The sequence below is a fragment of the Nothoprocta perdicaria genome, unplaced genomic scaffold (genome assembly GCF_003342845.1).
Source record: "Nothoprocta perdicaria isolate Ctin4 unplaced genomic scaffold, notPer1 scaffold_80, whole genome shotgun sequence".
NCBI classification, from domain to species: Eukaryota; Metazoa; Chordata; class Aves; order Tinamiformes; family Tinamidae; genus Nothoprocta; species Nothoprocta perdicaria.
Genome location: NW_020456088.1, coordinates 1807697 through 1829684, shown reverse-complemented (window position 1 = coordinate 1829684; position 21988 = coordinate 1807697). Strand labels below are relative to the sequence as shown.

Here is a 21988-nt window from a genome sequence, read left to right as displayed (position 1 = left end):
TTCAACAACATGCAATTAAAAATATCTGAATAGGCATCTCATTGAAAAATCTATAGCTCATATTATTTTTAATTTTCCTAGGATCTGATGGCTCAAAAAACTTAAGTGGTTATTAAATATACAAAGTCAAAAACAGTCGTTTAATTTTCATAGCTTACCTGTTTTGGAATCTTGATTTCCTTTTTTGTTGTTTCCACTTTTTGGATTGAATCAATGAAGGGAAGAGAAGAATGAAAAATGGCTGAGTTTTTATTTCCTGGTACCAACAACTTCCGTAAATTCACCTTTGAATCCTTGGCTGCTATTGAAAAGAGAATTGCTGCCAAAAAGAGTTGTCAAAAAAATACTGCAGACCAGAAACTCAAAGAAAAAACACGTCCTCAACTGGACCTAAAAGCTTTCCAGAAGTTACCTGCTCTCTATGGAAATCCTCCACCAGAGCTCATTGGGGAACCACTAGAAGACCTTGATCCCTACTACAAAGATCGCAAGGTTAGTGTCAACCATATTGTTCGGAATTTATTTTATTGTGCTGCTAAGGAATGTTTAAGGTATGTTTTATTAAAACAGGATAGTTCATATCTCCTTTAAAAAACTTTGCTCTTAATCGTTGCTCTTAAGATTATAGTAAAGAAGGCACTTGACTTCACTGAGTCTGGAGAGGTGCTCAAAGTTGCAGAATCTGCTAGATGGATGGCATTGAAAACAATTGCAAAACTGGGCTCAGGATAAAAAATACCTGTTTCACACTTACACGGAAATCTCCAGTGTAGTTTAGATCAAAAGGATATTGCAAGCTATAACTGTGCTAGGCCAAGTGCAGCTGACTGAAAGCTGCTCTATTATAAACAGCATCTTGATCACTTTATTAGCTTGCTCCCATTAGTGTTGCAAATATTTAGTGATCTTAATTATGAAATATTGCATATATATTTATTTATATAACTTCAAGGAAGAACCTTTTTGTCCATGTGTAAGTATAACTTATCTATTTTCCACAAAAAAAAATGTTTGAAATTTTGGAGTGTTATAACCATACAAGCAGTTTCTCTAATTAGTTACAAAAAAGCAGGTTATAAATAAATAAAGCTTACAAAGGAATAAAAAGAGATTTTCAGAAAACTCTATGAGAAAATATAATCATTTTGTAGATTATTTATTAAATACATATTTATTAAAAGTGTGTTTGCTCTTCAGCTTCTGGAAAGCTTTAATGTATGTTTATTTTTTTTTAAGATTTTCATAGTGCTGAACAAACAGAAAACAATCTTCAGATTTACTGCTACACGTGCCTTATGGATCCTGAGCCCTTTCCATCCACTCCGAAGAACAGCAATTAAAATTTTAGTACATTCATATCCTTTTTGTTGGCTTCTTTTTTTTTTTTTTTAATCAGTATTATTTTTTATTACAAAAACTTATATAATACTATGCTACTATATTTTATGGAATTGAATGTATCTAGTGTCTTCCTCACTCCAAATAACTGCTGATTATGAATGAACTTAGAAATTATTATTTTCTTCTGCTCTTGTTCTAATTAAACAGTGTTGTGGGTATTGGGAGTGATGAAGACTGACTTTCTACAGATTTGTGTTTCAAAAATCAGCTTTTATATTGACTGTTTGATGTCTCATAAAGAGATACTTTATCTGAAAGTTTTTTTTCAGTAAGAAAAATAATAAGGTTCCCATCCTCTATCTCATCCTCTGTTTACCCAAAATCTTGGGATTAAATCTCTGCTTTTGCATCAGCTATGTCAGTATTAATCAACCACTGGGCAATTCAAGAATAACAGACTGAGACATCCCACACACAAACACACAGAGAAAGCACAATTTAATGAGCTTAGTTATTTTAGGAAACCTGCTTGAAAAGTATATCTTTGGTATAAGAAACAGAAAATGTTCAAGGATGTTCTTGTAGGGAGGAAGGATGTCTTTGAAAATAAAAGTTAATAGAGTTCCCTCCTCACACATGAAAGAACTGGAAACGACCATGTGCCTGGAGCAAGCTGTGATGACTCTGGGTTGTCTTCATAGAAGGCAGTGAGATGTCTTCTTGAGAACTTGCCCTGCATGGCAAGATGGATGTAGTTAGTACCTCTGCTTGTGGTACAGGCCCTGCATATGCAATGCATATGCTCTTTGAAAGAGCCTACATTTGGAGCCAAGAGGTCTTTTGGGGTTGGACAGGGCAAATAAGGGAAAGAGTAGGGTTCCTTCACATGCACCTCAACCTCCTGGATTGCCAAAACTCCTGCTGTATGACGTGAGGAGCAAGAATTGGCTCCAGGGCAACACAACTAGGCTTAGGTGTGCACACATGAACTAGATGCCAACATTCCCACTAGTCCCATGAGCTCAGAGGAGCCCAGAAAGCCTCCAGACAGCCACTGAAGGTGTCTAGACAGAAGTGACTTTCAGGAGGCCTACAAGTATCTCAGCAGACCTCCTACTGGCCCCTCAGAAGACCACAGGTTTCCCAAGAGAGAAAGTTGGGTGTATCCTTGGGCAAGTTATTCAACTCTTCTGGCACTTATGTTTATGCAAGTAAATGCATATTTATATATGTGTATACATACATATACACATTCATACATATGCACACACTTTATATATAGATAGATTATAAATAAATATACTAACCTTGAAATTTAATAATGAGTATATGACTTTAAACACATTTTATATGCTAGTAGTGATCAAAGTGTTGCCTGAAAATTTTCAGTCCAGACACTGAAAAGTTCAGAAATTAACTGCATATAAAAATCCAGAAATGGCCCAGATAAGTGAAAGACAAGGTCGGCAGAAAGAGCTCAGTGAAATGTGTTTTAGGCCTATGAACTTGCCTTTTTTTTTTTTTTTTTTTTTTTTGATACAAGGAAAGCTGCATTTTAGACTATTTGATAGCAGAGTTTAATTCCCGGTTCTATTACAAATTTTTCTGAGGCCTTAAATAAACAAGACAGTCCCTTTTTAACAGTTCCCTTGCTAGAAAATGAAACTAAAAATGCATCCATTCCCTGACACTTTATCAACACTAGTTTACCTAAAAAAACGAGGTTTTAGGGACAAGTTTATCAAATTTACAGTGTCTAGTCTGTATTGCAGTCTAGCTGTTAAAAATAAGGACAGTAATGTATTATGTTCTAATATGAACCAAAATTCGTATGCTACAGGTCTTTTATATCCTTTAAATTCTAAATTAAATTTATGGTTTATTTATTATTATTTATTTTATTATTAGATTTATTTATTATTATAGAGTTTGTAATTAATTAAATTTACAGTTAAATATAGAGCTCTATAACTGATACAAAATCTGGCTACATTTTCGGTTTTGGTCATATTCTTTGCCTTCACTCCTGTGATTTACATTATTCACCTGGTTTATTATGTGCACTATTTTAACTAACTGCGTGTTCATGGCTCTGACTGAGTCATCTAGGGCTTCTCAATCTCCTTCTTGGAGCAAGTATGTTGAGTAAGTATCCCTGGTTATATATGCATTTTAATTCTGTATTTTGAATTAATTAGTTAGCCATCTCTTTCAGTCTTCATGCAAAATAGTTTATAGGGGATTTTGTAGAGAATTTTCTTGGCTTAGGATTTCAGCATTTCCTGCTGTGAGGGATAGAGTGGATTTTTTGTGTGTGTGTGTCTGTGTTTTTCCTTTTTTTTTTTTTTTTTTCTTTAAATCCAATTGTTCAATTTGTAATAATTTTGGATTTATAGAAGAAACTGAGAATAGGTTAAGTTCCACAAAAGTGTGATTGCTGAAGATGATACTCATCAGTATTTGATTTTTATCAAGGCACATTTCCTATGGATGTCAACACTGGTCTAGCATATCAAGAGCTGCTGTCTTTTTAAATTCTTTTCAATAATTTTGAAATGCTTAATGTTTGCACTAATAAAATGGTCTTTCAGATACTTCTGGCCTATAGGATTCTGTTAGAATCCTGCCAACACTTTAATATATTGCATTAGAATAATTCCATGTGCTTAGAATCATATTAAAACTGGATAATGCCAATTTTGTACTTCTTTTAAAGTATATTCTGGCTCTTAGACTATGACAATAAAAATATTAAACTAAAAATCCTTCTAATTCTATCATATATGGCAATGGAGAAAATTCCAAAATGTGTAATTTTAAAATCAGTTTTTAATTATATCTATTTCATGACTCCAAAATGCTTAGGTATAGCAAACTCACATCTAAAAAGGAACAAGACTCGGTATGGTATTAACATATGTATCTCCACCTGACACTACAAGGCCTTCCTATCTTCCTATGAGTAAACCAGAGCTGTATGTGCTATTGGCTTTGAAACTACTATTCAAAAGTGTTTCAGTAATAATTTGAGAATATTTCTTTCTAAATGAAAAGGAAAATGCTGCATCCATATAATTTCTTAATGCATTTTCTGACTAGCAAATGAAGGCCTTTTGAATTCTGCAGGGAGATCTCTGTCGTGTTGAAATGATAAGTGCACTCCATAAGTCCAGAAGAGCTTTTACTAATAATTTTCCATTAATAAGAATAATTGCCATCTTAAATTGAAGATCCTGTACTGCTGTACTGCTAAGTGTTTTAAATATGCTGCCCTGAAACGGAGGTTGCATGTCCCAAGTAAATAACACACAGCGTATCGCACATTTGCTTGGCCACTTGAAACCAGAGGAAGGTGGGAATTTCAATCATTTTTCTAACAAGTGTCCAGAAAATTTGTGTTTCTCAGAGAATGGGATTGACATGAAAGCTTTAGAGAGAAAAAAAAAAAAAAAAAGAAGTTAAATGCAAAAAAAAAGTCTATCTTTGGTTTTCATGTTAATAGCCATATCTAGATAGTTTTCAGCAGGTATCTCAAATTACATGCTAGTCAGATACTGATGAAGAACCCTAAATCAATAGGAGTCTTCCCATTAATTCTCTGGTTCCTTGTCCTAGACAATGAATAGTCTGTCTATGTCTCTTGTCTTCTTCCCTTAATTGCTAACGCTGCTGTTTTTCTTTGTGCCTTTTCTCCCTTAGATTCACTTTCACTAGCATTTACACTTTTGAATCATTGATTAAAATATTGGCAAGAGGATTCTGCCTAAATGAATTCACTTTCCTTCGCGATCCATGGAACTGGTTGGATTTCAGTGTTATCGTTATGGCGTAAGTGGGGATATATGAAATATAGATTACTTGTGCTCTGTTTCTTCTGTGCTAAAGTTTTTAATGCAGCTGTCAGAGGCAGCCTGCATGTGCAGAGCACATAGCACGTTTGTGGGTCATAATGTATCTGAAAAGGACATTTTGCAGATCAAACTCTGGTTAATCTGTTCAATCCCATTGCAAATCACCCAATGGTCCTTTTACATGGGCTGCATTTCAGTCTGTGTGATGTAATAGCAATGCCATCAAATATGGATATACTGATAGATAAACTGATGAAAGTATAGTTTTGAAAAGAAAATAGCATGTATAGATACCAGAATACTGGCTTAAATATGATTTCCCTATATCTAAAATCATAGTTTGAGCTTCAGTTTGCAAAAATTGGAGTCTTTCTACTGGTTACAGCCAGATACATAAGGGAGATGGAAGCAAACGCATCTCAGGAAGTGTTTCAACCTCTGACTGCAACGGATAATTTTGAGTAATTTTGTTCATATTTGGTTATATTTTAAGTGCATGGCATTTTAAGACACTGACACAAAATCAGTTGTGCACAGACCAAAGACTACTTTATAAGGAAGTTATAATAAGCAATTTTATAGAACTTCAGAAAAATCCTTACAAGTTTATTAATGTTTAAAATATATTGAGAAGGCTTAACAGTTAAGAATGATCACCATTTACTCAGTTCCACAGCCTGACATGTCCTGTCTTGATTTTGCAGATATGTGGGAGCATTTAGTAACCTGGGGAGTGTGTCAGTCCTTAGGACATTTAGAGTTTTAAGAGCTTTAAAAACTATTTCCGTAGTTCCAGGTAAGGAACTACCATTTCATTTGTTGAATAATTTGTTGAATAATTTGTGCTAGTTGTGATTATTATTTCTTCCAATCGAAATTATCAGCTTTGCTTTTCCTTCCTTTTTATTTCTTTTTATCTCTAATTTTATTTATTGAAGACACAGAATAAATCAAAAAAATAGAACCAATCTTGTATTCTTATATATAGAAACAGTTTTTAAAAAAAATTAATTGTTAATTTTAAAGATTACAAATTAAGAAAGTCTGGTTTACTCTTGTTCTCTTTCTGGTGTTTTTGATCATGTATACTCTTTCCAGAGATCATAGTTTTGCCAAAAGCTATCAGTATTAGAAATTTCATTTGAATTACACGTATTCCATTTTCTGAATAAGTAAAACAGACTGGTCCCTCAACCTTGCATAGATGTATTCCAGGGAAGAAAGGAACTCCTGTATCACCCTGAATGTGGCATGGTCAATCAAAAGAGGAAAAAATCCTGTTAGCCCCTCACTCCTTCAAACTACACAAATGTCACGTGCAAAGCTCAGTTTTTCAGTCTGTTTTCTCCCTAGGACTCAAGATCATTGTAGGTGCTCTCATCCAGTCTGTAAAGAAACTTGCTGATGTGATGATCCTGACAGTTTTCTGCCTGAGTGTCTTTGCCCTCATTGGCCTCCAGCTTTTTAAGGGAAACCTGAGACAAAAGTGTATCAGGAACCACACAAAGATCAATGAAACTGTTTATGCCGATGACAGAACATGGGACTCCTTTGAAATGTTTATTAATGATACAGGTGATTTTTCTTCTTTGCACTTTTTAGTAGGACACTCTACATGTACCTGCATGCACGTGTGAACACCTGTTGCAAACTGCAATGAGTATTTGAATGAATTGCTATCTGAGAGCAGCCCTGCAGAGAGGGACCTGGGTGTCGTGGTGAACGACAAGTTGACCATGAGGCAGCAGTGTGCCCTGGTGGCCAAGAAGGCCAACGGGATCCTGGGGTGCATTAAGAAAAGCATCTCCAGCAGGTCGAGGGAAGTGATCATCCCCCTCTACTCAGCCCTGGTGAGGCCACATCTGGAGTACTGCGTCCAGTTCTGGGCTCCCCAGTACAAGAGGGATGTGGAACTGCTGGAGAGAGTCCAGCGCAGGGCTACCAGGATGATCAGGGGCCTGGAACATCTGCCCTATGAGCAAAGGCTGAGGGAGCTGGGCCTGTTCAGCCTGGAGAAGAGGAGGCTGAGGGGGGACCTGATCAGCGTGTATAAATACCTCAAGGGAGGCAGTGAGGAGGAGGGGTCTGGCCTCTTCTCAGTGGTGGACAGTGATAGGACTAGAGGAAATGGCTAAAAACTGAAGCATCGGAAGTTCCACAGGAACTTAAGGAAGCATTTCTTCACTGTGAGGGTGACAAAGCACTGGAACAGGTTGCCCAGAGAGGTTGTGGAGTCTCCTTCTTTGGAGATCTTTAAAACCCGCTTGGATGCAGCCCTGTGCCACGTGCTCTAGGTGACCCTGCATGAGCAGGGGGGTTGGACTCGATGACCTCTGAGGTCCCTTGCAACCTTGAGCATTCTATGATTCTATGATTCTGAGCATGATATTGCTCTTCAGATTGATATAAAAACTTGCAAGCATCCAGGAATACTTCTCTCCCCTTCATTATAAGAAATCATATCCCCAAAGTTTGCAATAATGTCCAATTCTATTTCCCAGAACAATGTAATGAGAATTGCAACATGCATTAACTCATTATCTGATGTAATTCCCCAAAGTTCGGCTTTTATTCCATGCTGAGGAGCTTTAAACATCTCCATTTTGCTGCTCTGTTAGGCACTCTACAGATTAAAAGACAGGAATATGCCTCTGTAGATTAAAAGAGAGGAGTTTGGTTAAAATTCAGTTAAATTACTTTTTTTTCTTCACATCATATGTATCTTATAGATGTGATATATAGTTAATATCTTTTATATATATTTGTTATACATATATATTGTTATAGATTGTATAGGGAACAAAGTGTTTTTCCAGAGAAACATATAAAGTAGACCTATAGGATTGCTGTTGGTATGCACTGAATGAGGAAGATTTGTTCATATTTCTTTAATAACCTGACAGACCAGGAGAAAAAAAGTCTTTATATAAATGAGATATGAGGAAATAATTATTAAGTTTTCATCTCTCTGATGCTTTCCTGCTCAATCTTCTTTAAAAGGCATTTTTTGAGTTTGTAGGAGCAAAGCCAAACAAAATTTTGCTAGAAAAGAGCCCTGATAGTGATTCCTTCTTAGTATTTACACTATATGGTATGGCAAGATATTATGCCCACTCTGCTCTGGACTTGGTTAAATTTGGGAAGCACCAGGAAGCCACAAGACCAGCCTTACATCTGAGATAATAAAACTACATTTTTATGAGGCTAATGGCACTGGAGCTATTACTTTTGGTCTGGTACTAGCTCAGACATCATCAGAAAAACTCATGCAAAAAAGAAAAAAAAAATAAGACTCAGGGAAGATGCCGGAAAGGGCACAGTTCCAGCATCTGAATGGGCACATCTGCACTTGCCAATGAAATGGAGCTAAGATCTCTTAATGGAGCTAAGATCTCTTATCTGGCTCAGCATGGACACGAACCATGTAGATATAAACCATACGGTGATATCAACCATGGCATGACACTGTTTAGACCCAGTCCACCCCAAAACTAAGACACTAAGCTGGTGTGGGATGGTGCTTGAGCCTGTGTCGTCTCCTGATCGAATTTCTTCACGCACATGTGGCCAAAATGGAAAATATTTTTCCAATGCTCTATTTTGAAGACTGCCTAAAGCTGAGATGTATTCTTGTGCATATGCATATGTATAATGTAGACAGGACATTTTGGCATATATTCCAGTCACTGCAGGAGCAGGAAACCTGTCTTCCGTCCCTTAATGTTCATTTCATATTTGCTCTGCAGCAATTTGCATGCATATACACATCGACTCACAGGTCACTGGCTATTAGAAAAATGCTTTGATTTTACTTACCTTTTTTTTTTTTTTTTTAACTTTTTTTTCTTTTTTTTTTCCCCATATAGAGAACTTCGCTAAGAAGGAAGGCACCCCAGATATTTTACTATGTGGTTCTGGTGCTGGGTAAGTGCACTTAAGAATATTTTATGTTTTGAAATCACCTCTGCTTCACTGCTTCTGTGCTTGCTCAGCTATAAGAGAGAAATACAACATAAAATCTACACTTTCTTTGACAGCAGAAATAAGAGCAAAGGCAACAAAACCTAGCAAAAAAATAAGATAACTCAATACGGGTAGAAAGTGAAGCATGAAACTGCAGTTGGCTTATTCAGGCCTAAATTCCTTCAAGCCATTCCAGTAGATTTGGCACTTTTTTTGTGCACTTTGGGCACTTTTCAGTGAGAGGCAGTGAGTGTGAGGACTTGGAGATGAGGGAAAGTCAGTGGCAAGGGCCTCCCCTCTCCTCTCCCTCCTTCTCCATCCAGCCTGTTGTGTCCTTTCTGATGCTGAAAAGTAGGTGCCACTTCCTTCTTTCCCATCAAATAGTGCTTGGAGTAGGTGGGGAGAGCAGAAAATGGGCTTTCAGAGTAGTAAAATGCATAAGTGAACAGTAACTGAGCTCTCAGGTGAGATGAAGTTGTTTTTCTTGAAATGCGCGTGGTTAAAAGAAGTTTCTATTGCTGCCTGTAGGACCTGTCCTTCAGGATTTATATGCAAGAAAATTGGTTCAAATCCTGATTACGGTTTCACCAGTTTTGACACATTTGGCTGGGCCTTTCTCTCCTTATTCCGGCTGATGACACAGGACTGCTGGGAGCGCCTCTATCAGCAGGTACCAGCTCCATATGGTGCAGAACGGATGCGCTGGGTTGGGTAAGAGCCAGGAAGGAAAAGCCTTAGAAAGGATCCAAATAACAGCAGTAGCTGCAAGTCGTGGAGACCGTATCCGTCCTTCTACTTCTAGCCTTTACCAGACTCCTTGAAAAAGGCATAAGGGCTTCCCAATACCCAATATTCCCAATAACTCCTGTTATCCCATTGTCTTGGAGACTTCACACAGCTCTGGGTTGTCCTGCAGAAATACAGCAGTGCTGTCACCCCCAGGAACATAGCTGTCCTTGCAGGATGGAGACTCGCAGGATGGAGACATCCTTGCAGGATGGGGACTCGCAGGCAAAGGGAGTGGGAGAAAATGGGTGGAAAAAGCCCAAGAAGGATCTATTCCTATTTAAGCTTTATCTCTCTCTCTTTTTTTTTTTTTTATTTTTATTTTTTTTCCTAGTAAGAGAAATACTTCAAAAAGCATTTCAAGCACACTTTGAAAAACTATTTGGTATTTTATCTGGTAATTTTTATCTCCGGGATGTTGTGCTTGCAGACGCTCAGAGCTTCTGGGAAGGTCTATATACTCTTCTTTATGCTGGTCATCTTTCTGGGCTCATTTTATCTAGTCAACTTGATTCTGGCAGTGGTAACGATGGCATATGAAGACCAGAACAAGGCCACCATTGCTGAAACTGAGGCAAAGGAAAGGAAATTTCGGGAGGCCATGGAATTAATACAGAAAGACCAAGAGGTAGGAAAGTAAAAAAATTTAGAAACAGTAGACTTGGTGCATGGTTAATAGTTATATAAGAAAAAAAGGTCATTCTCTTCTTGTGAGAAACAGTATAGAGTAGTCACTAATAGCAAGAGGAGCAACTGATATCTTACTAAAAGTAGTGATTCCTGGAGCAATAGGAGCAACAGCTTGTTCAGCTCTGAAAATTTCCTGTGAAGCAATGAAATTTTGTTGTGGATAATGAGCTTTAAAAGATCTCTTACTGCAAGCAAAGTAACATTTTAAAATCTAGAAGGTCTAGAAGATAGAATTCCATCAGCTAGTAGTTTACAAAAGATGATGTGAGATTTATTTTTTATTTTATTTTATTTTATTTTATTTTATTTTATTTTATTTTATTTTATTTTATTTTATTTTATTTTATTTTATTTTATTTATTTTTCTACTACTCCATCCTTGTAGATTGCTGAGCAGAGAATTCAGAAATTCAGTTAATCAGTTCCATTGACACCTGAGCCAAAGCCTATGGTAGATGGGTAAAACCTCCATCAGTAACTTTAATGGCTTAGAGGCTCCTGGAAGGCAATACTGCTCTGTGTCTTGAAAACACTGCTCTAATCCAACATAGGTCAGCTATAGTGTGAATACCATCCTAAAGGGACTCTCTCCCAGGGAGAACATTGAATTTGGACACTGATTAAGCATTTTTTTGGGGGGTGGGGGAAAAATATGATCTGCAGCATCATTTTCCAAATGACTGTTTTTATTATAAGCAAAACTGCCAAATGAGAGAATAGAAGCTATAACATGATTGTTTTGTCCCGGTAGGAACAATATATGTGATCACATAACATACTGCAAATAACAAGCTTTTTGGTGATCTGTGTGTTGTGGAGATTCTCTCCTCTCCTTGTAAAACCCATGGTATATTAGAAGATTGTTAATGAGTGTTGTGAAACCTAAATTGTTAGGAAGAAAAATACAGAGTACACAAGTGTTTTCTCTCTGCTTATATTCTAATATATTCTAATTACACAACAAGAATTTAATCTGTTTTTCCTTTAATTTCAGTCGCTGGCCATTAGAGGAATTGATATCATGTCGATTAGCTCCTTTGAAGTCTCTTTGTCACCTAAAGAAATCAAAGAAAGAAGAAATAGGAAAAAGAGAAATAAGTCCCTGGGGATAGAAGATTGTGAAGAAGAGCAATTTCCCAAGTCACAAGGCACAGACAGTCAACGAAAGTTGGTAATCTATTGTTTGAATCTGAGATCCTTACATCTGACAGTTTTTATTCTAAAATAGGTTGCTTGAAAGCACAGACCAAATCCTGTTATAATGATTGAGCCTTTAAAATAAACAAGCTTTAGGGATGAGAAAACATAATAAGTAAAATTTCATTTGAAAGGTAAATATTATAGGTGGAAGAAGAGTTATAACAAATGTTGTAATATATTTTCTGTATTGCTAAGAAACAGGCAAGAAAGTGATCTGGTATCATAACTTAGTTGTAATTATATGCTATCATTATTTGTAAAAAAAAAAACCATAGGCTTATAATAAAGCCTATAAACAAGGTTTATAATAAAAACTGTATTATTTACCTTTTAAAAAATAAATAAAATACTACCTGAATGATGTGAATTAAATAAGAGTTTGGATTTGAAGGGGTTGATAGGAAATGTTATAAAATACATTTAAAAAAATACTGTTTTCTAAACTATTTTCTGTGATATTATTCCCTTCTTTCTTTATTCTGTTCTTTGGGAAGGGAATTCCTTATTCCCTCTGGAAAGAACTCAGGATAGGGTTATGAAAGTAATTAGAAGACTGAAGCATCTCTCCAATAAGGAAAGGCTGAGAGCTGGATGTGATTAACTCAGAGAAGATAGACTGAGAGGGAATCTTATCATTGTGTACAGATATCTGAATGGAGTGTGTGATAAATATGGAGACAGACTATTTTCGGTGACAATTGCAAGCTAAGACACAGGAAGGTCTGTCTGAACATGAAGAAATAATTCTTCACTGTAAGGATGAGAGAGTCCTGGAGCAGGTTGTCCACAGAGGTTGTGGAGTCTTCTTCTCTGGAGATCTTCGAAACCTGGACACAATCCTGGACAACATGTCCTGGGTGTCCCTGCTTGTGCCGGGGGTCTGCACTAGATGATCTCCAGAGGTCTCTTCCAACCTCAACCACTTTGTGATTCTGTGATTCTGTCTTTGGACTTTTAGGCTCTCCTTGGCCTGGTACATGGTACCAACACAAATTGGGTGAATCGCAGGTTTAGCCATGGCAGCGTGTTTAATTTCCAAATGCCCACTACCAAAGCTGATCTTGGTGACGAGGAGACCCGCAGTGCTGGAGAAAATGAAATGCAGGGTCGGTCGCTGTCGGTCACGCAGATGGGAAGGCGCTCCAGCCTGCAAAGCCAAGTAAGCCACAGTTCTCACTCCGCTACCCCATACAGCCTGCAGAGCAGCAGCAAGTGGATCAACGTGGACAATTGCAATGGAGGGATTTCATTGGTGGGTGGAAGTAATGGCAGGGTGCACAGCCTAGATCCAGCTTCTTTGGAAGGGCTGACACTCCCACCAGTTATGGAAGACCCATCAAAGAGTGGCATGGTAAGCCGTATTTTAAATGTATGCTTCATATCATGGTTTCTCCATAAGTGCTGTTTTCTTTTTTCTGACACATCTATGAATTTTTAACAATTTAATTGATACAAAAAATAGCAATGCTACTGTCTAGGGAGAGTTGCCACTTGTTGGACACCAGCAGTGATACTGATCAGAGAGGTTCCCAAAAGCTAGAGTTCATTGCATCAGCATTTCTATCATAAACTCTTGTTTTTCAGCCTTGCATGATTTTTAAAAGTTTCTAGTGCTGGAATTATAATGGTCACCAAAGAGGTTTTTTATTGCATGTCTTGGTAGGGGATCCTTTGGGACAGTACCAGTATTTCCCTTCTCTTTCATTGCACCCTTAGCTTCATGCAGAATCTTTATCTGTACGTTCTCCATGCAGGTAGAGATGTTTGTTTACCATGATTATCCCTCAGCTCTCTCTTGTTCTGTTAGCTTCTGAAATATTTGCTGGGGATATTTCTCCTCATTCCTAAGTTTGTCCTGTTTCTATTAGCTAAGAGCTAAGTTTACTGCAGCATTACCACTGAAGAGCAGGACCTTCATTCCATTACAGCTACATTCCTTACATTTCAATTACCATGGGAAAAAAAAACCCATATTTATTTGGCTACCTGTCATCATACCTATTAACTTTCATAGTAACTCATCATCGCATCCTACTTCATTTTGTTCCTGTGATATCTTCCTAATCATGTTTACTTCTCCAAGCAGCCAGATGTAAATGAGGAGAACAGCATGATGCATTTATCTCCTCATTTGTCAGTGGAGCACTATAATGAGGCACTTCAAAGACAAAGGGCAGCGAGTGCAGTCAGCATAATTACCAGTGTCTTGGAGGGTAAGTGCCTCCTCATTATGTTTATTGCAATCCTAAGGTAATGTTAGTGTGAAAGACCAAAATGTCAATACATTTCTTAAAGGTTAACAGAGAATCTGGAGAGGTGCAGTTAGGAATTTCATCCTTAATTCATCTTTTTTTTTTTTCTTTCTTTTTTAATGCATTATAAGCACAGTCTTTATGTACTTGAACACATCCTGTGCATCATAAGATCTTGTTTTGTACGGCGAACCATGAAGTGAGAAGGAGTGATGGTGGGTGGAAGGAATTTCTCTTGTGTTACGTTTCAAGCCTGTGGCTCTGGCTTCTTTTCTTTCAAGTTTTGATTACTTGTTGTTATTGCACCACATTATTCATCAATTATTTCACCACATTTCTCTGTGATAATTATTTAATTATTATTGGGCTTTCTTTTATTTTTAGAACTTGAAGAATCCCAGTGGAAATGCCCTCCATGCCTGAAAAAAATTGCCTTAAAGTATCTTATTTGGGACTACTGTCCACTTTGGTTGAAAATCAAGAAAAAAGTGGCTGCTTTCATAAAGGATCCTTTTATTGATCTCACCATCACTGTCTGCATCGTTATGAACACTTTGTTCATGGCACTGGAGCACAATAACATGTCAAATAATTTTAAATCAATGCTTAATGTAGGCAACTTGGTAAGCAAATTCTCAGATATGTGGCATTTTATATCAGGACTGATTGATGGCTATTTTTACTTGAGTCAAAAAGAATAACTTTAAAAATGAAAGATCAGCAAAATCTAAGCTTATGAACTCTGAATTTCTGACCTGTGCAATTCCCCAATTTTGTTGATGCATTTTTAACGGGCACTCCCGAGAAAGCAGAAAACAAGCCTCTCATTTTAAGTGCATTAAAAGTTAATAAAAGTAGATTTTGTTGACCTGCCCATGACTATTACTGTCTTTGTAGGAACAGGATCTAAAGATTAGATATATTCATGGCAACTCTTATGCTGATGCTGTTTACTATCTCTTTGTCACAGATTTTTACAGGAATCTTCACTGCAGAAATGATCTTGAAAATCATTGCTTTAGATCCCTATTATTATTTTCAGCAGCCCTGGAATATTTTTGACTGTGTAATTGTCACACTGAGTTTAATTGAACTGAGTCTTCCCAAACACAAGAGCAAGAAAGAAAGGAGAAAAGGAGGAACCGTGACAGTTTTACGATCCTTCAGACTGGTAATGCCTCATGCTGACTCAATTGTATAAAACTTTATGTTATGAGTATCATAGAGAAGTTTTCTCTGTGGTCTGCAATTATTGTTAAACATATTAGGTTGTTAGAGTCAAACTTTAATGTTATGTGCATTTTCAAACTTTAATGTTATGTGCATTTTCTTTGAATATAGTGAGAAATTTTCAGAGAAAAAAGATTAGAGATCTTATGAAACTGATCTTGAAATCTATGACAGGTAATCTAAAGAATCTGGAGAGGCACAGTCTTAGGAAATCTTAGGAAAAAAGTATAAAAGTACAGAGAAAAGTGTACTTTAAAGCAGGCACGAATTGAAGAGAAGTTATTTGGATTATATAATATGGGATGATTTGGACACTTGAGTTGTATTTCCAAAAGGCAGAACATGGACACAATTTCATAGATACATGTCCATGAAAACATGGACACAAATTCATAGATATACTATGTTAGTCACACTTTGGTGTCACAGTGATATACACTTTATGTTCTTGGAATATTTCAGAATGTTTATAAAGTGTTTTATTGCAGATTTTGAATGGTACAAAGATGGTTTGTCTCCACTGATATCTAACGTTATGCTTTATCTTTTTTACACAGCTAAGGGTCTTCAAACTGGCAAAGTCCTGGCCAACTTTAAATACTCTTATTAAAATCATTGGTAACTCAATGGGTGCACTGAGTAATCTGACCCTCGTCTTGGCAATCATAGTTTTTATTTTTGCTATAGTAGGGGTGCAACTTTTTGGGAGAAGCTATGGGGACAACTGTGATAAAATAGCTAAAAATGGCAAACCACGTTGGCATATGATGGACTTTTTCCACTCATTCCTCATAATTTTCCGAATTTTGTGTGGAGAATGGATTGAGACCATGTGGGATTGCATGGTGGTAGCTGGAAAACCCTTGTGTCTCCTTGTCTTTTTGCTGGTCATGGTGATAGGAAATTTGGTGGTGAGTTTTTGATATTTTTCCTCTCTTTATGTTGTGAATAGTAGAATATACTTAACTGGTTTTCTATTAATAAAGAGTAGTTCTCCAAAACAGAGGTAGAAGACATATATCAGTCATTATGGTTTACAAAAGACTCTTTTACCTTTCAACCCTGAGCTTCTGTTCATATTTTCAGTGAATTGCTTTGTGTACATCATCACCAACTCTTTCGTGTGACGTGACATGGAATTTAGTTATAAATAACTTGCCAATTGAAATAACAGAGGCAACTATTTTCCTTCATCTGTCAGCATCTAGATGTAAATAATCACTAAAGTTTAAGGCTTACCTCTTTGAATTAATTAAGTCATAAATCCCTTTACAAATCAAAATCTGAGTTTTGTTTAAGATCTTCTAAGTATGGAGCTTGTGATAGGCAAATAGCAGAATCTACTCTCCTATCATTGAAATCAGGATTTTCTTTAATCACAAGTGTAAATGATCCTCTCTAAATGCATTCCCATCCAAGGACAACAGCTTAAGCTAGCCATTCCCACCAAGGCCAGTGAGAATCATGTCCCATAAAGTTAATTGGGAACACTAGTAAGGGCTCTGGCTAAGATATTCACTGAGGCTCTCTTATTATGAACAGACCGATATCAAAGGATTTAAATTATTTTCATAAAAGGTGAAAAAATAAAATGCATAAAGAACTGGTTTCTGTAGGGCTCATATTCTTCACCAAACAGAGAATGAAGGCATTCCTGCTGCCCAATTCTATCATTATAGAAGTTGAGCTATGTGAATCCCATCCTAAATGGGAATACGATTTAAAATAACTCAGAACTTAAGAAAAACTTGAAACCTGCCTTCCATGTGCCCCTTGCTAATTAAAAAAAAAAAAAAAAGAAAAAATACATTTATATTTCTTAATATATTCAAAAGCGGGAAGAAATCTTGATTTGGGAAACTTGGCTTTAATTTTGTGACAGTGTTACAGATTTGATAGATTTGATAGATAAGCAACATGATTAACCTAACTGGCCATGTCCATAGTCTTTGCTACTATTAAATCTTTGAAAAGTTGTTTGTGTTAAATATTGGCAATTTATATGCACAGATCAGTCTTAGCTACTATTTTAAATATTTCTGGTGTGGAAGGTGTTATGGTAGCATAAAGCACTCCGAGAGATAAGTCTGTCTCATCGACAATAATGTGATCATAGTCATTTCTTTATTTTACCTTGTTTGTTCAGTAAGACTAAGCTTTGATAGCAGCTGTATTCTTTGAAATAAGATTTTAGATTTCTGAATTATATTCTGATGATCTTTTATTACTATTATTTCAATGACTTTCAGGTTCTCAACCTGTTCATTGCGCTATTATTGAATTCCTTCAGCACTGACTCTCTCCAGACAACAGATGATGATGGAGAGATGAATAATCTTCGGATTGCCTTTGCTCGGATTCACAAGGGATTTCACCTTGTAAAGAGCATTATGTGGGATAACTGTTGCAGAAAACTCAAGCATCTGAAAAAAGCACATGGAAAGAAAATTAAATTGACTGCCCAGAACCAGCTTCATTTTGGAACAAAAGGAACACATTGTAATGAGAATTATAGTAGTGAAGGAGTTGAGAAAAATGGGGACAAATACTCCAGTCTCGAAGATTTTATTAACAATCCCAATGTATTTGTTTGTGTCCCTATTGCTGAGGCAGAGAATACCAGCGAGGGTTTTGAAGAAGATGATAAGCTGAGCACATTTACAGACACAGAATACAACAAAAAAGTAATAAGTCTATTTGTATTTGGATACCAGAGTACAATATATATCAAAGGATGCTTGTATCTTAGAAAACTGTCCCTAGCAGAATAAGATGTTATGTGCATATCCATTTCCAGATAGTTACAAAATTCTGAAATAGAATCAAAAATACAAATCATTAGAGGGCAGATATTTTGATCACTTGAAACCTTCTAAAATCAAGATTATTTCATTTTATAAGAAAGACCATAAACCGTTGGGTTTGCTGCAAGAGTTGCTGGAATACATGCTGTATTATGCGTAGATAACTGCATAGTTTGTAGGGTGTTGATAGATAACTGCAGCAGTCCTTTGTGAATTTGTAATTTTTTAACCTCTTTGGGCATTATTAACATGACAGACCACAAACATAATTACTACATAAAAGACATATCACAGTACTGTAATGCAAACTCTTTCCTCTCTGTGGTCCATTCTTTGTCTTTTATGTTTGCAGCAGATAGGATATAGTAACTCTTAGAACAAGGTGGAAGGGGTAAACATGGGATGGATCTATTAAGTTAATGATTTTTATATGGCAGCATAAATAATCCTATTTCTTTGTTTTCTACAGAATTTTCAATTCTATTTTAATCATAGAATGCCCCCTTTCTGTTTCCAAATTTTCCTACCTCAAATATCCATCTTAATCCATATGAAAAAAATCTCACTTAACTTCCCTAGGCAATGGATTGGACTTCATTGAATTATTAATTCCTTGTTTTGTTGTAGGCCTATGAAGAAAATGTTCCCTCTTTCTATCCTTAGGTAGAGTCAGGTACTCCAAATGATTACATCTGCATGATTCGTGTTGCTCAGGGAGCCCTACTTTAAATGATTTGTATAACTTACATTTCTTCCAATTTGTTCACCTTTGGAAATGAGAAAAAAAGAACACACGCACAAACTCTAATCCACAGATTATTTTCAGGAAGAAAATCAGCTGAGGCAAAGGGGAAGTTGGAGTAAAGCATCGGGATTGTCCTCTGAGGATCTCAGTGTACTTTGCCTAGGCAAAGAGAGGAAAGGATCACCAGAGCAAAAGGAGGTAACAGAATTATGGTGTATAACATTGAGCTTCCAATTATGGTTGAGTTCTAATACGAATTTTTGTTCAAGGATTGCTGGAATTGAATAAAGATTGTAGGAAATGGAAAAAAATGCAACTCAACTTTGGGGAAGGAGGGTTTTCTAGCTCATTTTAATGCATAAGCCTTTTCTAATTCTATTGCAGTGGAAATCTATAGATGAGTTTCTTGCATAACGGTTCATAGCACCTTTTTGGCAGCCCTTACGATGCAACTTGAGAGCTCAGTTTAGTAGCATTAGTCTTGTTGAGTTCAATGCATTTAGTCTATCTGGGTACTGATGGAGTTAGGACTGTGAACAAAACTGAGTCTTTACTGGGTTTCTAGGTATTCACTAGAATATACATATATCTCTAGACATACATACATATATAGCAGAGAAAAGAGAGTACTTAGAAACAGAAAGACTATAAAGTTATATGGGTATTAAAGGAGTGTTATGCTTCCATGTAGAAGTGGGAAATTCCTCTAAGTCCACCTGTGTGCTATCTAATTCCTAGGAAACATAATACCTTAAATGACTTGCTCAAAAAGAAACGAAAGGCAGTATTTATTAAGAAAAAATATTTTAGAATAATTTTGAATAAAAAATAAATTCAAAAGAAATAATGTCTTCTCCACACTTAAAGAAAAAAAAAAGACTAGTGTAACTAACCTGCAACAAACTGCTGTTTTGTTGTATATGTTGCATGTTGTGGGAGTTTAAGAAGTTTTGTAATCAGTATATATGATTTCAGTTTTAACTTTATAAGTTCTTTCACGAGCATTTCTGATGAAACTACATATTTATCTGCTTCTCTAGTTTAAATATATTCTCCTATCTCTTCCTGTTTTTAGCCAAGGTAAAACTTAGACTTGAGTTTGAGGACTTTTTGTATATTCATAAAAGTTGCAATCTCTTCAATCTGCAAACTCATTACATAGTTTGCATTGGTTTGTGTAGATAGACAAATTCAGTAGATAGCTTTGACTCCATTTAAATACACCTATGGGTATTTCTACGTCTACACGCTTTTAAAAACAAAGGGCATTCCTTTAGTAATGCTATCTCAAATATTAGTACATAGCCAAGGTATTTTTTATTTTTTTTTTTAATTGTAATTTCTCAAGGACAGATTTATTCAATTGGAGCTGAATGTAGGAAGAATCAATGCCTGATTTTACTTTGTTTGACAGTTCGACAATGTCAGCTCTTCTGAAGGCAGCACAGTGGATTTGACAAATCCTGAGGATCTTTTGAGGCAGATTCCAGAGTTTGCTGAAGACTTTAAGAACCCAGATATGTGTTTTCCAGAAGGTAAGAATCAGATTCTCTTCTCTTTTCACCAGTGAGAAATGGAAAAAGTCAAAAATAACCTATTTCTCTATCGATGCTGAGCCAGTAGGATGAGAGTAATTTGACTTAATTTTAGTTGCCCACAAATCAGGCATCTGATCTAAATTGCTCTCCCTCTCTGTTCCAGAGATTTAGAGATGTTGTCTCTGTGGATGAAATACTTCTGCATTATAACGTCTTTTAATATTATAATGTTATACACTATAAATACACTATATTGTTACACTATATAATATTACACACTGTAATGTTACACACTATAAATCCAAACATTTACCATGCTTATAGTGCAGTTTGCTTCTGTCTCTCAAGAAAGATGACAAATGGTATGTTAATAATACAGATGTCAGATTTCTGAGCTTTAGGGCTTTTGTCAAAACTATGTTACAAACAGCTATATTCGTCAGTACAGCCAGCAGAGCAAAGCAGATAGATGCTATCTTTCCCCATTCCAGCTTCCAAATTTCAGTCTAGAGAGGAACAGTGAGATGTCTTGTTTCACCTACTCTAGTACTCGGGGAGAGGGTGCCTGTGGTGGCCAGAATTCAATTGAAGGAATAACAGATCTGTCCCTCAAATAGATTTCTTCACACTTGGAAGAGGTCCCTGTCTTGCACAAGTGCCTTTCCATGCCTAATCCCCCAAACCAGATCCAAGTTACTGGAGAAAAGAGGTTATTAAAGCATAGTTGATCACAATTGTTTGCATAGATTATATAGGATCATATGCATATGTGAGTTACGTGTACAATCTATATATGTGCACACACATATCTATATGTAATACAGTGTATATGTAATATAGAAATGCATGATAGGTATAATTTTCCATTTTTGGAGATGACAGAAGCCTCCTAATTTTTTTTTTCCAACAAAAATGAAAACATGAATTACTGTAGGACAGACAGTAGGAAAAATGTCACCCAAAGTCAGTTGGTAAAATTAATAATCAACTGGAAAGATTTTGCAATGGGCTGTTTCTGGAAAACTTAACAGGCCATGCTGCCAGTGCCACTTTTAAAAAGTACTAAAAATCAGAAGTAATCTGCTGAGTTTGCATAGAAACATCTCCTTTTAGTACTAGTAACAATTAGGCAATTCTTACAGATTAGGTAATATACAATGAGATGTTTTATATATTCAAAAGCCAAAAGTAATTGAATGATTGGACCTTGTTAGGTTAGGAGTAATGTTGCAGTAGTAGAGATAACAGTAGTATCTTCTTTATCTTTAATTCTTTTTGTTCTGCTGTATTATGGTGATGTTTCTCCAGGGCAGTGATCAAAAACTGATTGTGTCTTTTGCAACAGGGCTTTTCCCCCAGCCCTGAAGTTTTGTGAGTCCAAACACAACTACCTGAGAGCCAATGTCTCAAAGTGTCTGGAAATAATGTGTTATTCAAAGGTGCCCAAGCAGCTTTATTATAAATAGGAATAAGGGGGGGGAAATAGATGCACATATATTTTCCTTTCCTTTCCTTTCCTTTCCTTTCCTTTCCTTTCCTTTCCTTTCCTTTCCTTTCCTTTCCTTTCCTTTCCTTTCCTTTCCTTTCC

At 36.2% G+C, this 21988-nt stretch overlaps 1 protein-coding gene across 1 annotated transcript in view; it reads left to right on the top strand.

The window, feature by feature from the left end:
• The first annotated feature begins 237 nt into the window (after nucleotides 1-237).
• LOC112958095 (sodium channel protein type 5 subunit alpha-like) overlaps nucleotides 238-21988 on the top strand; it is a 30765-nt gene continuing 9014 nt past the window's right edge. The window contains exons 1-18 of the mRNA XM_026051902.1: nucleotides 238-492; nucleotides 1237-1355; nucleotides 3379-3486; nucleotides 5041-5169; nucleotides 5897-5988; nucleotides 6546-6767; nucleotides 9059-9116; nucleotides 9684-9825; nucleotides 10372-10569; nucleotides 11626-11802; nucleotides 12790-13182; nucleotides 13915-14044; nucleotides 14468-14706; nucleotides 15054-15254; nucleotides 15871-16224; nucleotides 17563-17997; nucleotides 18944-19060; nucleotides 20277-20397. Of these exons, the coding sequence (XP_025907687.1) occupies nucleotides 238-492; nucleotides 1237-1355; nucleotides 3379-3486; nucleotides 5041-5169; nucleotides 5897-5988; nucleotides 6546-6767; nucleotides 9059-9116; nucleotides 9684-9825; nucleotides 10372-10569; nucleotides 11626-11802; nucleotides 12790-13182; nucleotides 13915-14044; nucleotides 14468-14706; nucleotides 15054-15254; nucleotides 15871-16224; nucleotides 17563-17997; nucleotides 18944-19060; nucleotides 20277-20397 (3490 nt within the window). The remainder of the gene's footprint in view (nucleotides 493-1236; nucleotides 1356-3378; nucleotides 3487-5040; nucleotides 5170-5896; nucleotides 5989-6545; nucleotides 6768-9058; nucleotides 9117-9683; nucleotides 9826-10371; nucleotides 10570-11625; nucleotides 11803-12789; nucleotides 13183-13914; nucleotides 14045-14467; nucleotides 14707-15053; nucleotides 15255-15870; nucleotides 16225-17562; nucleotides 17998-18943; nucleotides 19061-20276; nucleotides 20398-21988) is intronic.